The 17523-nt window shown below is 40.0% G+C and overlaps 1 protein-coding gene across 1 annotated transcript; it reads right to left on the minus strand.

The window, feature by feature from the left end:
- Positions 1–8233: 8233 nt before the first annotated feature.
- Positions 8234–15944, minus strand: slc48a1b (solute carrier family 48 member 1b). The gene is made up of 3 exons (XM_033625613.2): positions 15512–15944; positions 12119–12286; positions 8234–9470 (listed from the first exon to the last, which is right to left on the minus strand). The coding sequence occupies exons 1-3, from the start codon at positions 15639–15641 to the stop codon at positions 9334–9336; spliced, it is 435 nt and encodes a 144-aa protein (XP_033481504.1). The 5' UTR covers positions 15642–15944; the 3' UTR covers positions 8234–9333.
- Positions 15945–17523: the final 1579 nt, after the last annotated feature.

A 17523-nucleotide genomic window follows, 5' to 3' on the forward strand; every position in this document is an offset into this window, starting at 1 on the left:
TTCCATTTGTTTACAGTCTTTGTGCTAAGCTAAGCTAACGGCCTGCTGGCTACAGCTATGCGTTTACCATACAAAAATGAGCGTGGTGTCAATCTTCTCATCTACCTTGCGGCAAGAAAGCCAAAAAGTGTCCCAGAAAGAAAATTTCCCAGAAAGTCAAATGGTTAAATAGAGTTTGAGGTTTCAAATGACAAATCCAATTCATAAAGATATCATATAGCTACACAGCAGAGTTTGTAAGAAAAGCACAGAAACGTGTTTATGGAGATGATAAGATATACTAAGAGCCTCTGTATGCCTTGCATTAAAATGCGTCTTGTATCAAGATTATATCTAGATATGATATAACCCGATTACATTTACATCTGCTATTAATAAATGTCTCCAGTGTCCACATTGACATCTGATATCAATCAACCAAAATGCATTTTATTGCACAGTGAAAGGAGCATCAAACATGGATGAGAAGGCCCTGAAAACCAATTTTCTATTCCAGGTTCTCACTATGAATGAACTGAAATTAAGGTTAAGGTTGGAGCAGATTTGGTTATTTCACATGAGAGATTTCTGTCTGCGCACTTTTTAGCTGCGTTTCTCTCGGCTCATGTTGAAAAAATGAATTATGTCTTTGTACAATTCACAATATTTGAAGCACAATGTGACAGCTTCCAGGCCACTGTCAGTCAAATCTGATCAAAGCACACACCTACACAGTCCTGATTAAGAGTGTTAAACTCTTAATAATATGTTTTTTGTTTTCTTTTATTTTTAAATTTTACTGCTGCTTATTCACTCATGGACATTTAATGTTATAGAAAAATATGCATGAGTTGTACTTTAGGTTTTTAGGGGCTTTAAAGTGCTCAGAACAAAATTAGTTGTTATCAAATCTACAGTTCAATAACAACTGGCAACCTTCCTCTGCTAATGAAGATCATGTGATGTGCCTGAAAGCTCCAAAACAGCAACTAAATGGACCTTAAGGTGAGACTGTGTTGTCAGATTTTTATGGATACCTTCAACATATGTGTTTTTTAAATATCAAAGTGCAATCGTGCATTAAAAACACGTCCCTCCCGCGCTGCGTGCAAGCCTGTGTTATTCTTGTTTAGCTGTGACTTATCTTCTCGTATTAGACCATAATTTATCATAATATTTAGCGCTCAAGCTTCCTTCAAATGTCCCTGCTTTCATGTGTAATTTAGCCAATATCCTGCTCTGGCTCTGATTACAGTGTTTAAGTTCTGGGGTTCGTCCATGGCACATTACAAACAGTCCCAGTGGAGCTCACAGCTGAGCTGGGGATACGGCATGCTGGGCTGGTGTACGCTGAGCAGCAGGTCAGGCTGGAGAAAGCCTCGTGTGGCTTATTCTGGGACATCCAGGGAAGAAGCAGTGCATGATGGTTATGAGCAGACATTCACAGTGTGTAGCTGAGACACATTTCAATACCACTTCCCAACAAGACACTTCATAAATGGCTTTAAAGCTGCAAAAGCTTCATCAATGAAAGTTATAATTCATTCATGAGAACAGATGTGGGGTTGCCAGGTTGTGAAAAACATTTCCAGTTGGTAATAATGCAGTTATAAATGTAGGTTTTCCCATAATGTAAGTGGTCATATGGTCCATTAGTGTGTGCGTGTGTGTGTGTGTGTGTGTGTGTGTGACTGTGGGGGGGGGGAATGTTGCTTGAATGTTGCATCACATCATGTCCATATGTGCAGGCAGCAGGTCATAAGATCTCTGTGTGCATGTGATAATGTGCTACAGGGGAAACACAAAGGGAAGGACGGCTGGACAGTCACGTCTATGTGGATAAGAAGGAGTCGATTTTTCCACTTGTATCAAACACGTCACCATACACAACAAACAGAACAAAAAACCCCGTCCTTATTTCAGCTAATAATGCTGACTCTAATTAGCCAGGCAGACATGATCGAGCACTATATTTAGCAAATCATCACATGAAAGTCATTTTTGCAGCTGAGTCAGCAATCCAATGTTTTAGGTTCACTTTCTTTGTAAACAATAATAAGTTAATGAGTCAGCAGATCAGAGTTGACCACATCGCCGCTCGGGTTGGAAAATCAAGTTTCAGCGTAAACTTCAGAAACAACCTTATCGAGCCACAAAACTGCTGATTCCAGGAGAACATCCTACAAAAACATGTGCACCTGAACGCAACAGAACAGAGGTTCATCATGAGAGGCCTGATGATGAAAGATATAAAACATGTGTATTCAGACCAATGCAACAAAAGGCCATGAATGAAGAGGAAATCAAAATCACACATTAGATGACATGTAACATGTTTAAAGGAACTTCACCCCCCAAATGAACATTTGTTTATAAGTCATTCACCTTGTGTTACACTAAATTCGTGAGGAAAATCTAATTGTTCATATGCCCTCATGGTAAACGAATTATCCAAAAACCGCAAAAATTCTTGATGAATTGGAGTAAAGGGGGGCCGAGTTAAAAAAAAAGGCAAAACTATATTAAAATATCTGTTTACAAACACAAGCTCAAAGTTTCATTTATCCAGTCGTATGCTCAGTACTTCCCAAACACAAGCATTTACAGACACCATCTCCAACCAACTCATCTGTGTGTGAGACTGTTTTTGCAGAGGTGTTTTAAATAGTAAGGTTTTAGCACAGATAAACAACTATAAAACTGCATGGTTAGGTTTAGGCAACAAAACTAGATGGTTAGTGTTAGAAAAACAACATGATTTAGTACTTTTCTTGCTAATGTAATGTCATGTAGGTCACATAGGCAACACCACATACATCACTAGAGTTGTATGCTACACATACTAGCATACTATGCTACATTGTTATTCAAAGAAGCCAACATTGACTTTGGGCCACAGACACTCTTCTCCTAGGTAAAAGTCCTGTGCTTGTTTGACCAACACATTCTCACTCCGACCTCGTCACATATTGATGTCTGGTCATGGACTTTCCATGTCCACATATGACGTGCAAGGTACCCTGGGTGCGTTGGTTGTTGATGTTTTGGGACGCTGTGTCAAGTTGTGCCTGTTACATGCATTGTCTTCTTTCAAAATACACTTTGTTTTCTCAGGAAATTGACCATTTACATACAGTTTCAAAACAAATGCAGTATATCAGTACAACAATGCAAATTGAGTTTTTTTTTTTTTTTCCTTCAACAATTAACACACGTGGTTAGGTTTAGACAACAAAAACTAAACAACAAAATCTTACGGGACGCAAACACCGCATTTCCAGTGTTTGTTCGCCGCATTTGTTCGCTTGTTCGGTGTTTGTTTGCTCTGATGTTAAACTATAATGGCGACTGGCTACGTATCACGCTGACATTAAAGGACTGCTTTTATCGACGGTGTCTGCCGCTGGAAAATCACTGCCCAAGCGCCTGACTTTGATGACTTCGTAGTGAGACCAGGTTGGTTTGACTCATACCTCCACCCCTCCAACATTAACTTTCTCGCTTTGAAGACTACGTCACCTCACTTCCTCCTCTGCTTCCGTAATAATTACCATGGCCACTAGAGGGCTCCACCTTTCTATAAACGTAATTACAGGTCATAATAAGCTGCTTGTACAGTCGACCTATGCAGCTGTTTTTGCTGTGAGAGCAGCGTGTTTACTCCAATCCATCAAGATTCTTCACAAATTCAACGTAACACAGGCTGAACAATGGATATACAAATGATCATTTTGTGGAGGAAGTATTCCTTTAAGATTCTCTCTCTGTTCAAAACATCCCTTGTTTTGACGAATATCTCAATAATGAAACACCTCTTTGGACTCTCTACAAACTAAGCTCCTTGTTCGAAAACCAAAAAACCCACCCCACAAATCACTCTGACCATAATGTCTCTAGATAAGAAGCCAGTCAGGGAGTCAAACGCCGCTGTCTCCAATCTCACACTTCAAATACTGGTTACTGGAAGTGTGAGATTGGAGACAGCGGCGTTTGACTCCAATCTCACACTTCAAATACTGGTTACTGGAAGCAGTGTCAACCTGAGATCACCGGGATTAGGCACTATCACGCATCCACTCCTGTCAACCTCAGAGTGAAGCACTGTCTGCAAGGTAGAGAGGAATGCTGCGTTTCTACAACAGAGCTATTGCATTAGAAACATCAACAGGGCCAGCTTCAAAGGGGCGCGCCTTCACATTGAATCAATCCCCACTTCCATTAGATTAGATGAATTCACCAAAGTTACATTGCGCTAACGTTTCTTTATGGTTTCTCAAATCCCTCGCTCTGGTTCTGGTTCCCCCTGTGAAGCCACTTCAAACAGCCTCTGCCATGGCATATCCCTTTGTGCTCTAAAACAGCAAATATGTGTCTCTCTAAAATGTTTCAGATGCGAGCTCGCAGTGGTCCCAGAGGCACAGACAGCATCGCACACAGAAAACAGGGGAGTCAGAGGAGGAAAAGCACAATAGCTGAGTGTAAAGGTAGGGCATGTGTTGTTAACATGCGGGTCTGCAGGGACAGTCTGAATGACTGAGTGATGAGAAAAGACGATAAAGATAATACAGGGACAAAGAGAGGAAACCAAAAAGCAGATAGTGTGGGAGAAATCCTGCAGCAGTAAATCAGTGTGGTAATAAGGAGGGACAGGAGGGGAGGAGGGCTGCAAAGGTCTGGAAACATATGTTTCAGTTTGTAAATAAAACAGTAAATTGCTATGGATATTGCTTAAATATCTGTGGGCTTTGTACCTCGCTTTGCGGAAGTTCCTCGGAAATCATTCTGGGACTGCCTTCTTAAAATGCCAAAGCGGCTTCTTAATGTCAAAGAGGCCATCTGGTTCTCGACCAATTCAAGATGTTTGCTTTTCATTTAGCGTTTTTCCTCCTGACGCTTCTTTTTTTAGATCAAATGCTCCATTTTTTGTGAATCATTAATACCAATGTTCACATTTCAGGATGGAGATGTTAGCCAGCACGCATCACAGACACAAAATAAAGCTGTGGATCCTTGTTCACCTTTTGTTACTGGTGGAAAGTAACTAAGTACTTTCACTCAAGTACAGTTCTGAAGTACGTGTACCTCAAAATATTTCCATTTTATGCGACTTTGTACTTCTAACTCACCTCCAGAGGAAATATTAAACTTTTACTCCACCTCGTTTATACTTTTAAGATCAACATTTTACATAAAAATATGATGATGCACTGTTAGGGAACTACCCAACGCTATATAGACTAGTTAGAGTAACTTCATGCCAACCAACATTGAAGTGCTGTGTAAATATCGTAATAATAACCCAGTATTATAATATGCCACTCTGATATGAACCATCCTGCTGCCTGATTCTACTTTTCCCTTTGATACTATTAATACACTCTGTTGTTTGTACGCTTGTGCTTCCAATGAAGTGAAATTACGAGAGCACAACTTTTACTTTTGATGGAGAAGTTTTAAAGTGTGATACTGATACGTTCACTTCAAGATCTCAGTACTTCCTTCGCCTCTGTCTTTGATAAACCGATGACAAACTGCAAACACTAGTAACGCTGACAGGAGTGATGGCAGCGGTGCCCCCAGAGATTTTTCATAGGGTGGCCAAATGGGACCACTGAAAATCTTGGGGTGGCACACCAAAACCAAAAGCCATAACTCTGAGGGATTTGATTGTGTTGTTGAAGTCTACAGGCTGGTTGAAAACTACGTCAATATGAGAGTGAAGGAGTTTCGTACTTACACACTTCGGTTTCTTATTTTACAGTTAAAGTAACTAATTATCTGACACGCATAGACTGATACTGGTAGTTTCACAACAATCCCATTTTAATGCGTCATGTATCCGCATACACATGTGTTAGGTGATTCAGTGTTCGTCAGAATGGCTGGTTGTGTTTTTCTTTGAAAAGACAAACACACAGCTTTAATTTGACAGAGCACACTGACTGCAAGAAACAAAACATTTGCTGGGAATAAGCCGTCTCAAGGTTAAGTTCAAGTTTTCATCACATACAAAGCCCTCAATAACCAGGCCCCACCCTACCTGTGTGAGCTCCATCATCACACTCTCACCTGCACACTCCACTCTGCCGATGCCAACCTCCTGTCCCACCCCACCCCACCCGGACCTAGCACAAATCCTGGGGGGACAGGGCCTTCTCCAGCGCTGCTCCCACCCTCTGGAACTCACTCCCCAAACCCATCTGAGACTCCCCCTCTCTCTCCATATTAAAAAAATCACCCAAGACTCACCTGTTCAACACTGCTTACAATCACTCCTCATCCCTTATTTGTTCTCTTGCTTGTCTGTTTTTTTTTTCTAATTTTTTTTTTATCCCTGAATTTGCAAAGTGTCTTTGAGTGCCTTGAAAATCACTTTATGAGTATATTATATTATTATAACTATTATTAGAAACACCACAGAGAGGACTCCATTTATTTTTGAAAGTCCTGAATTCAAAATTTTATTTGAGTTAAGTCAAAAATATTAGCAATAAAATGTACAGAAAAACCCTAATCAGTGTGGCAATATTATTCATATATATTATTATTTAGGCATCAATATATAAGTACTTTGATGTTACACTTAGTTGGCTGTGGAGAAGAAGTGAAGCAGGACTACATAGAAATACCAAAGTAAAGCACCTTTTCATGCATTAAATTGTTCTTACGTAGGGTATTTGGATAAATGTGTTGAGTTTATTTCTGCCACTTGTTGGCAAATACGCAACCCTGAAAAAAGAGAATGAAATCTGCTGTAATTACTGATTATGACGTGTAAGCGAGAGCACATAAACAGGTCTGAGAGCAGATGGGTGGATGCTCACTGAGATACAATGCGTTTGTGTCCTTTTCTGACATCATCTGCTGCAAAGGTGCGCACATGTGCAGTACAAAGGAATCGTTTCCCCTGTAGATTGTTTGTTATAGATCTGGATTCAGCTGCTGCCGCTCTGTAGTATGTAATTATACAGGATGTTTAGGATAGTATTGTTATTTGAAAGTATAAACTTTTGTTTCCAGTCTCACCGCACTCTGCCAGACTGCCAGTCAACACTTGAGACAACTTCCTTCCTTGATTTGAGTAGAAAGGAGTCCCATAATTGAATAAAACGAGACCCCTCCCTCTCTTTACATACCACACAAACGCGTACACACACACACACACACACACACACGTTTTACAGGCTGGTGTATAAACTTAATAGGACGTATTTGGTTCCAAAGCCCCCAGCTTGCTCAGTGGAAAGTGAGCCGGATTGTTTTTCAGTTTCTTAATGTCGAAGTTTATAACGGCCAGATAAAAAATGTTGCCATGGTGATTTAACCACAACATCGCAATTACCTTGATGCAATGAGACTCTGGGGGCTTACAAGCAAACCAGTGTAATGCAATTAAGATATAAGTACCACCAAAAAATGTCCTTAAAACACGGAGCAAGGATGCAGGAAGGCAACAAAGAGTGAAATAATGATAGTGGCCTCTTAAGGATCAAAGTTACTGATAAATAAATATTAAAACACAACGCCAGATTCACTTTACTTTCTCCTCACAGCTGCAGGATTCAAGAGACACATTTCTCCACCAGATATTGTCCAGTACATGAATAACTAAATGACTTATAACGCACCAAACACTGATGGCCGCTGTAATATTTCACTCACACATTTTTCACATCAACTTCAAAGTCCTGCTATCAGACGGCTGCCTTCACAAAATCATACACTCAAAAATTCTCCACACCCCCACTCCCCCCAAACTTTCCCTTTGAGGGGCAAAATAAAAATGTGGATGGATGGAATAATTGCCTGACTTCAAAGTGCAGCTTATTGACCTGCATTTACTGTTGCGATCGCAATGCTGTGGGGTGTGGTTTTTTTTATTCTTCTTCTTCATAAATGTGGCTTGGGTGGGTGGGAAAAGTGGTTCATTCCACTCATGGCGCAAATCCCACTCTAATGCCCAACACTGACCCTCCTGACCCGAGCTTAGCAGGAAGAAGGATGTGTAACACCTTCAATCTGCCTCTGTGACACTTTCTCGTGTTACATCAAAGTCCAAATGCTTATGAAGAAAATAATAAATTGTCTTTTTGCTGCTGTAACTCCTTCACAAAGTACAAAGGAATAAAATGCTTTGGAGGAACAGAAACTTTAAAAAAACCCACATTCCTTCTTAGAAAAAGAGGAACAGCTATAAGCTCCTGACATGTCTATTTCCAGATTTCATTGCAAAAACACACGGCTGCACGGCGGATGTCAAAAAACACATTTTTATTAATGTGACTCTCACACACACTCACACAAACACACGCTCCTACATTCAGTCAAGTGATAAACGTGGATACACAACGCCCTTCTTCATTTCTAACATGGTAATGTACAGAGATAAAGGAAATAATAATCTCAATAAGCAACAATATAAATGTCATGAATGGTTCAGATGAGGATAACATAACATCAAGCGACATGCATGCACATTAGTGGTGAGTTAAAGCCATAACTGAGGCCTAATGTCACACTTACACGTACTTTCCTTTGTCACACTGATAAAAATAATACAAAAAAAAAAACCACTCTTTACATTAAAAATGCCCCTTCATGGCTCACAAATGTATCAAACTGTGGTGCTTATTACATGAAAGCGTTCATGTTGATGCTGCAGGATTTTGGGTGACCTGCCCTCTGCGAGACCCCGACACGCTCTGTTAAAGCCGTGGATGTACATCATATATTCACCATAGGATTGATGCTTTCTGATACGCAGATTTCATTTGACTGTTGCATGTGCAACTTGTTCGACTCTTCATCATTCAATGTACTGGAAAAAAATTAAATATAATATGAAGACGTAAGTCAGAGCAGCACACGGTCTGTACATGGTGTTTAACTCTTGGAACAATGGCACCCTCTACTGGCTACAGCATGACACTGCAGCTGGTAGTCACCACTGAGGAGTGTGTTGTAATGCGGCAATTCCCTTCACTGAGTCATGGTTTTGAAATAAGCATATTTTGGATTTATTTAGTCATGAGGAAATTGTGCAGATGCATGACTAGGCAGGGCGCTGAGGAAGTGAAAATGTAAAATCTATCAAGGATCATATAAAACAGGAACTGGGTTTTGTTTCTGTAAAGTGGCCAAGTTAGCAACAAACCCTGCACACATAAAAAAAGGAGGAGGAGGAGGCAAATGAGTAACCAGGATCAGGGTGCTCATCCGCCACACAAAGTATTTCATCCTCTCCTCTGATTCCTCCTTAAATGTCCTCCATCACATGGACTCTCAGGCTGGGAAGCCAGCACAGAGAGTGTGTCTCCAAAGTCTGTGTGGTCAGAGCGAGATGTTTAAGTACCCTTAGAAGTCACTGAGGATGCTGATGTCGGCGAACTCTTTGCGGTAGCGGTGAGCTGACAAGGTGAGCAGGAAGGACCACTTGAGGCTCATGAAGCTCCACACACAGGACAGGTAGAGACTCCGAGGGTTAGTCAGGGCTGTGGGGGCGAGAGACACACACCATGACCATTAACCTGCTGATTTAACAGCTGACTTTCCTCAAGATGTTGTAACCTGGCTGCACTCCCATTCAGCCACGTGTCAGTGAGGTCGGCCACTGACATTGGGTGATAACCCCAGGACCTATACTTAGATAAACTTTTGAGAATTACACTTATGAAATCTTAATAGATCCAACTCAGGTGTGAAAATGTTCTCCCTGAAAGTGATGAGTAAGATTTATTGAGCGACCTAGTTACTGCAAAGTGAGTAACCTTTGAGAGCAACTCTCAGGCGATCACATGAATTCTCTGATTATGTCAGAGATAAGGATTTACGCTACTATGCCACAGTAGCCAGTCTTTTAAAACAGTCATACAATATAATATTCTGCAAATACACGTGTGCTTTAAAGTTTTTTAAGTTCAGTTTTTGTGTGACATACTTAATGTCTACAGTAGCATCAACCTGTGAATTTAGGAGTTAAAACAAAAGGAAATTTTCTGCAATGGAAACAAAAAGTAAACCAACAGGAGCAGCAAAGAAATGAAATGAGAGTGAAAAATCAAGAGAAAATTACTACCAGCTTTGTACTCGTTTGAACGCATCATAAACGTAATAAATACCAAAAAAAAAAAAAACAAAAAAAACAACACCAGCAATTGATAGGGCCATTTGTATATTTTTATTTTTCAGTGTCAGTTACCATAGCTGGCCCCTTCATGATGAGCCAAACAGCGCTGCAAAAAAACTGATTTTTTTTTAACGTACAATTGCTTTCGTCAGTGTTTCTACCTGTTTAAATCTCGGGGTCTGTTTGTTTTGAAGAGGAAGAGACTTTTACTGATAATTCAGCTCCCTGTAAAAACCTCCTGAACGTCTGACTCTTAAGTTATCAGAGAAAACAGGTGTGCACATATTAGCAGGTCCTGGGCTAGCAAACAACCCAAACAGTGACAGAGAAACACTGATTGGTAACATGAAACTGCCTAAACAGTATATTTTACCAGTTTTAATCACCTAGTTTTTTGTGCTGGAGAAGAAGAGACCTCCACAGATAATTCAGCTCCAAGGAAAAACATCCTGAACAATGAACACTCAGAGAATCCTAACCGGGAGTTTATGCTTGGCACACAGGGAGAAGTTTCATCTGGTTGCAATCTGCAGTCCTCACTGCTGCTAGATGCCACTATATCCAACACACTGCTCCTTTAAGTAACATTTTGGATTCAGGACTAGTAATGGAGTATTTCTTCTACCACCAAGACACCTGGGGTCATATTCACAAAGCTCCTAACTTTAAACCTAAAAACCTAACATTTTGTAGCAAGGAGTACTAGTGTAGTACTTGTGAATTAGGAAAGTGCTCAGAGCAACTCTGAGCAAGAAAGGAACAGAAACTTTGACCTTAGTGAGGAGGTGTGGTTGACCCTGTTGTTAGGTATGATGCATTCTTTTAACAGATGTGATTGGTTGTCCTTTTTTATGGACCATGGACACCCAGTGGACATGAAAGTAACTGTGTCACATTATGCGACCATGGAGGTGCTGTGATTGTTTGTGTGATCACTCTGCTGAGGTGGTTTGAAATGGACCAAAGTCATCACTGCTGCACTGTTGCATTTTGCCAGTTGCCAAATATCTTATAGTTGTGATCACTATATTTCTGACATTACTGCGCTTGGTGGGAGATGTGAGCGCATCTCAGATGAAATCGACCACAAACATTATCCCTGCACGATCTGATCTGTAGCATTTCATTACTCACTGTCTTCCAGCGTTTGAAGAATATTTCTCCGACCTCTTTGTCTTTCTGCCATTTCCCCTTCTTCTGAAGAAACTCTTAAGTCCTTCTCCATACTCCAAACAGTTTTTCACCTTAGGAGCTCTCTTAAGGGATAAGATGCTTTATGAATTATTTTTATCTTTACCAGAATCTAGTCTTAACATGCTTAAAAAACATGCTTCCTTGAAATTTTGTCAGTAGGATCAACTCTTTGTACTAGGAAGCTTTGTGACTACAGACCCTGAAGCTCTCTTAAATGTAAAGGAATTTAACTTACCTTAAAATAGCTTTTATTCTTACATTACTTTCTTTACTTTAATCTTTCATTTACGTCACGGCCCAAACCATGAAAAGCCAAATAGAATGTTAAAAAGGATGAAGTTGAAACAGCAATTTTTCCATTAACTGTAGTCTTGAGGAATGAAAATGCACTGTACTTTGCATTTTGTGTAAGAGGAATGACGCTTTCTGGCAGTTTCTGAACTGGAGAAACTTGCCCCACCAGTCTCCCTCAGGACTGTCAAATGGGCATTCTGAGAACTGTGGAAAATGTGCACATGTAGTAAACATAAGAGTCACGTTCAGGTGGAGCTCTCAGTCATCAGGTTATCCAGGTAATTTCAGTAATTTTGTTTCCCTGCATCTTTTTGTATCTGTTTATAGTGGTCAGCTGTGACATAAAAATCCTTTCGTTGGGAGCCACAGTGGGTCGCCACCAAAACATTTCAATTACGTATTCAAACATACACTAACATTTTGTATGATGGGGCACTTAGCTGTGTGTGTTCATTACCACACTACATCAGCACATTTGGAGAGGAACAACTGTGTGAGACAGTCAAGCGATGAAGAAGTACTTACACTCCTTGTTGCTGATGGCAACAGACAGGAAAGTGATGAAGGCCACGACTGCTAAAACAGAGAAGAAGACCCCCATGAAGAAGAAGAACTTGAGGCCCTTCAGCCAAGTCCTCCAGTAGTCCTGCAGGTACATGACGTGAGTGATGAGGGTCCAAAGTGCCAGCACACCTGAGGGACAAACACAACAACACGACACGTGAGCTTATTGCTTTTTAGAAAGGATGCTGTATTAATCTAATAACTACAAATTCATTTTTGACAATATATTTTGTTTCCATGTCATCCCAATATGATGTAAGAACAAACTAACAGTAATGTTTTAGGCTAATTTTTATCTTTTTGGAGCCATGATGTTAGTGTCACACGGTGATGCAGGTACAATAATATCAAGGCACTCCTATGCACTTTGGAGTTTCAGCATGTCGCTCCCGCTGCCTTTCTTTACATACCACCAAGATTTTTCCTTTGTCCCATCCTGTGAATGGTATTAAAGCCCCCTGTTGTTTGGCTGGAATTGTGCTGTGTTTGTTTCCTATTAACACTGCATTTTATTTTTAGCACACACACAGAACAAACAGCTAGCGGACCGTGAGGAGCATACTGGATTAGAATCGCTGACCTTTAAGACTAGTAATAATTTTTAAAAAATGGAAGCCATGAAAATAATAATGTGAATGTTTGTTTCTTCCTTTAAAAAGTAAGCAACTGACTGTCAAAGCCGTGATGTTGTAGTTTCCTTGAATGCACCAACACAGAAAAGATTTTAAAAACGCTCTCTGCTGATGATTTACCCGGACATACATTCCAGCCGCAGCATCTAAATCTAAAATCTGATGGTATGCTTCTCAAACACCGAGTGTAATATAAGTGTACAGTGAGCTACAACACAGTGTTTAAAGCAAACACACTCACAGCTGACATTAACTGGGGCTGTGTATTGGCAAAAATAGAATACATATCACGATACAGGGGTTATGGTTGTATGTATTGTGATAAATTGCAATACTGTTAGCAAGGTGATATATTGTGATAAAATCACAAAATCTAATTTTATGAAAACTGTCATTGTTAAAAGAACACAGCCCCATATGCATGAAAAAGTTAGCTTTTTAAAGCATTCAGAACGGTAACTTCTGTATTAGTATTTATCACAGTCACTGTAACATCCCATATAACAGCAATACTTTTTGTGCCATCTGAGTAAAGGAATTAAAATTTGCCTACATCAGTAAAAAAAAAATAAAATAAAATGACATTAAAAGTGCTTGCAGGATTCTTTATGTAAACAAATAAATAAAAAATTGTAAACAATTAAAGTTGATAATGTTTTTGAGAATTGATACTGCATCACAAAAGATGCTATTGCAATACTTAATTGTATCATTTTTTTCTTACACCCCTAAAATTAACTCCTCACATGTCACAGACATTGACCAGTGTTTGGACGGTCATGAACTTCTGGTGGTACGAGGGGTCAGAGTGCATTTCAGACACATCGTGACACAGCATGTTGCCAAGTGCTGAGTTAATGAATCACACTTCTTTCTTCATGTTCCCCTTTTCACAGCCGCAGGATTGTGAATCTCTGCCACATGTAACAGCTAACCTGACTGACAACCCTCGCTGAGTCTGACAGTGTAACAGAGGGAACTGGGCTGTAGCAACCTGACAGCAGCTCCAGTGTTTCCAGTGAGGGTTGGTTGCATGTATGCAGGTCACTAACCATAGCTGTGCCACAGATAGACAATACTACACTTTATGATCTTGAATAAAAATCACAAAAGAGCCCAGGTGAGTCAGTTTGATCTTTGGGAACTTGTATTATGGTTTAACAACACTGGTTACAGCACATCCTGAGAACAGATGAGGGCAGAGGTTACAGATATGGACCTGCAAACCTCAACAGTAACTCAAAGGTCATAACCATGGAAACAACTCTTCACATTACCCATTGCATAACTGCATAAAGCCAACTTTTGGGAGACTGAATGGGCTCTGACATTGCCATTTATAAGTCACAAATCTGAGCCCAGCATCATGTGCACATTAATTTTAACACTCACAGGGTAAAACCAGAACTAAAGACACAAAGCTTCATACTAAAATTTACTCTAGATTAATATAGGGCCGGGCTAAATATCGATATTCTATTAATATCGCAATACAAGACTAGATATCATCCTAGATTTTGGATATCGAAATATTGTAGTGTTGTCTTCTCCTGATTAATGGCTGCATTACAGCATTTTCTGAACTTACCAGACTGTTCTTGCTGTTCTGTTATTTGCCTTTAGCCACTTAGTCATTACACCCACATTATTAAACTATTATTTATCAAAATCTCACTGTGTACATATTTTGTAAGAGCACAAATAGTCAACCCAACAATATCACTGCAATATTGACATCATATCGCCCAGTCCCTTTTACTAACCTGGTGTAGCTACACATTTTGACAAATAAAAACCTGTCTCAATTAGATGCCTGATCTGGACTCGAGTGTCCTAAATCTCTCTTTCTGATGCGCTGTCTGTCCGAGATAGATCAAATGAATGACTCAGTTTTTATATACTATCTAAAGCCTAATTTTTATACAAGTAAGTGGTTCAAATAAACTATTTGATTGCATTCACCGAGCTTTGCTGAGAAACAGTTTAAAGGCCTGTCTCAAATATAGGCCTGTTGTATAGCATATAATAGCCCGGGCTACTAATTGAAGTTTTACAATGAACAAAAATGAACTTGCGGAGACTTGAACTTATAGCTGCCTGAGAGTTTGGGTAAAAACCTCTTAAAAAATGTGCAACACTAGAACATGCATTGAAAAACCATGTTAAATAATATCAGATACAGGCAATTTATATGTAGAATGACACATGCAAAACACTGATACTGACACTGATTAAATATTTTCCGGGGCGTTTTGTATATCATTATTTTGTTACATAATTGTATACAGTCTGGTCCATGTTTTAATAATTCTGCATTTCATAATGATTTTAATCTCCAATATTTTCACTAGCTTCTATAATTTTTTCCATGATCACTAAAGTGGTCCAAAAGTTGACCCTTGCACACAATGACAAGCTGAAACCAGTCAGATAAGAATTAAAAATCTGCTGCTGCCCTGATACTAAACAATACATTATAACCTGCCTATATGACACTGTTCATTTTCATGTGTGTCCTTCAAAAACAAGTCAGCCCTGTGATCTCTGTCAAACTGAAGGCTCATTTTACAACCTGCAGGTTTGGTACAGGGCACCTTCTGCCTGAGGAGGGTCAATGGTGTTAGAGCCGAATAAAACCACACACACACACACTGTGGTTTACTCTCACACACTGAAAGGAAAAGACACAGTGTCCGACACACACACATAGTGTTTACTCTACCTGACAGTCCTCCCATGGCTGCAGTCCACGGCTGTTTGAACGCGATGTTCCACGCCAGGAAAGCAGAAAAGCCCATGAGCATACCAAACGAGGCATAGCCGATACTGATGTATGTTTTATTCACCGCCATCTTCACTGAAGCAGAGGTGGTGGGAGAGCAGGGGCACGAGCTCGACGAAACGAGGACCGTGTGTGTGAATGTGTGTGTGTGAAGCAGCGGCGAGCTGGTAATTTCAAAACAACTGTATCCGGTTAAACCGCAAACGAGCCCGAGAGGACCAAATGTGACGAGTCGCGTGCGCCCTGCTGACTAATGACTGCTGTTATACACGGCGCACGGGGCAAGTGTGAAACATGACAAAGCGTTTCTGATCAGTTCTTGTCTTTCTTTTTTTTTGGTCCAGCTGCAAGAAAAAAAACATTGCTTCAGTCTACGTCATCTGATACCAACCAAAGAGACCGTGCTCAGCCTGTAACCATGTACCTCTCACAGTGAGGGTGGACACAGCGCCCCCTGCAGGAGCAGAGGACACATAAGACATGTCAGCTCTGTGGAGAAAATGAAATGGTTTTTTTTTAAACAAATACTTCAATATCAATATTGTGACAATACTGTAGACTATTGGTGCCTTCACAAAATAACTACACACAACAGATTTTCTTATTAATAATTATCATTTACATGGATATACCGCAAAACTTCTATTTTGAGTCCCAATTAAACGCCCAGTCTCTTTTATTGGCCTGGCGTGGCTACAGGTTTTGACAAATAAAGGCCTGTCTCAGTTAGACACCAGAGGCCTGCACTGCGAAGCCAGTTCAACTTACCCAGGATATCTCGTTATCTGGTTTGACTAACCCTAACATTGTCTGTCTGTATAATTGGCTCTACGAAGCTGGTTATTAACTAGTTCAGTCAACTCAAACTGGAGCGGCATCATCAGAACCATGAATGAAGCAAGCTGCTTCATATAACATGTGATGAAACAGTACAGAAAGTGTCTGCGACTACAAGACAGTAAAATGTCAGTGTGAACAACAATCTGTAATTTTAAAACGGAAAATCTAGAAACTTTAAAAAAACACGATCCAAAAATTCAGCCTCAGCAGAGACTTATAGAGCACTTTTTACTGTTTAGTTGGACGATGATGAAACTCGTCTGAATGTGTCACATAAAACACTTTAAAGTAACACCAAACTGTTTCTGCTGCTGAAGTTAAGTGTGGAAAAGTAGTTAACTGAAATGTTGCATTTATAATAATGGGAGCTAATCAACAGTGTGTGGATTGTTTAACTAATAAAATATTATCTGTTCAATCCTAGTTCTCGTCACACAGGTGTCTAATGTTATTTTGAGCTGTGGTGATGGAATCAGAGCGTAAAAGTAGCAGCACTGTCACTGCGGACCAAAATAAACTTTGCATGATTTCAAGTAGTGCTAAAATCATGCGTTTAGTGTTGTCAACGATCTCTGTTTGTTAGAGGCTCTGTTTTAAAACCAGTGGAAATAGAGTCCCGTAACAGCATATAGGCTCCTCTTTTTACCCGAGACTCCGGATTTTTGTCCATGGATACCTTTTGCTTCAGTGATCCCATTGGTCAGAGGTTAGGGTGTTGACAGGCTCTGGTCCGATACCCTGAGGCTTCATAGTGCTGAAAATCCTGAGTTAACCCTGACGTTAGCTCGCTAACTCCAAATCCTGCTTTGTAGTACAGACCACAGGTCTTATTACCAAGCAGTTCATTTTTATAGAAGTTCTTTGGATGTAGCCTATAAAACTGGAGTGTTGGCTACCCACCTGAGCTAATGTTAGCTAGAATGCTTGAATGTTTAAAATTGTCAATATGGAGATGCTACACATCGTTAGCTCTGTTGATTTCATTTTACTGAAACCATGAGCACCAGAGAAGACCGTAATTCATTCAGATTTACCAGTATGATAAATAAATAAGCATTGACTTCCTTCCTCTGAAGCTGTCAGAATGTGTGTCCATGCCTTGATTACCTGCT

The sequence above is a fragment of the Epinephelus lanceolatus genome, chromosome 1 (genome assembly GCF_041903045.1).
Source record: "Epinephelus lanceolatus isolate andai-2023 chromosome 1, ASM4190304v1, whole genome shotgun sequence".
In the NCBI taxonomy this organism is placed as follows: Eukaryota; Metazoa; Chordata; class Actinopteri; order Perciformes; family Serranidae; genus Epinephelus; species Epinephelus lanceolatus.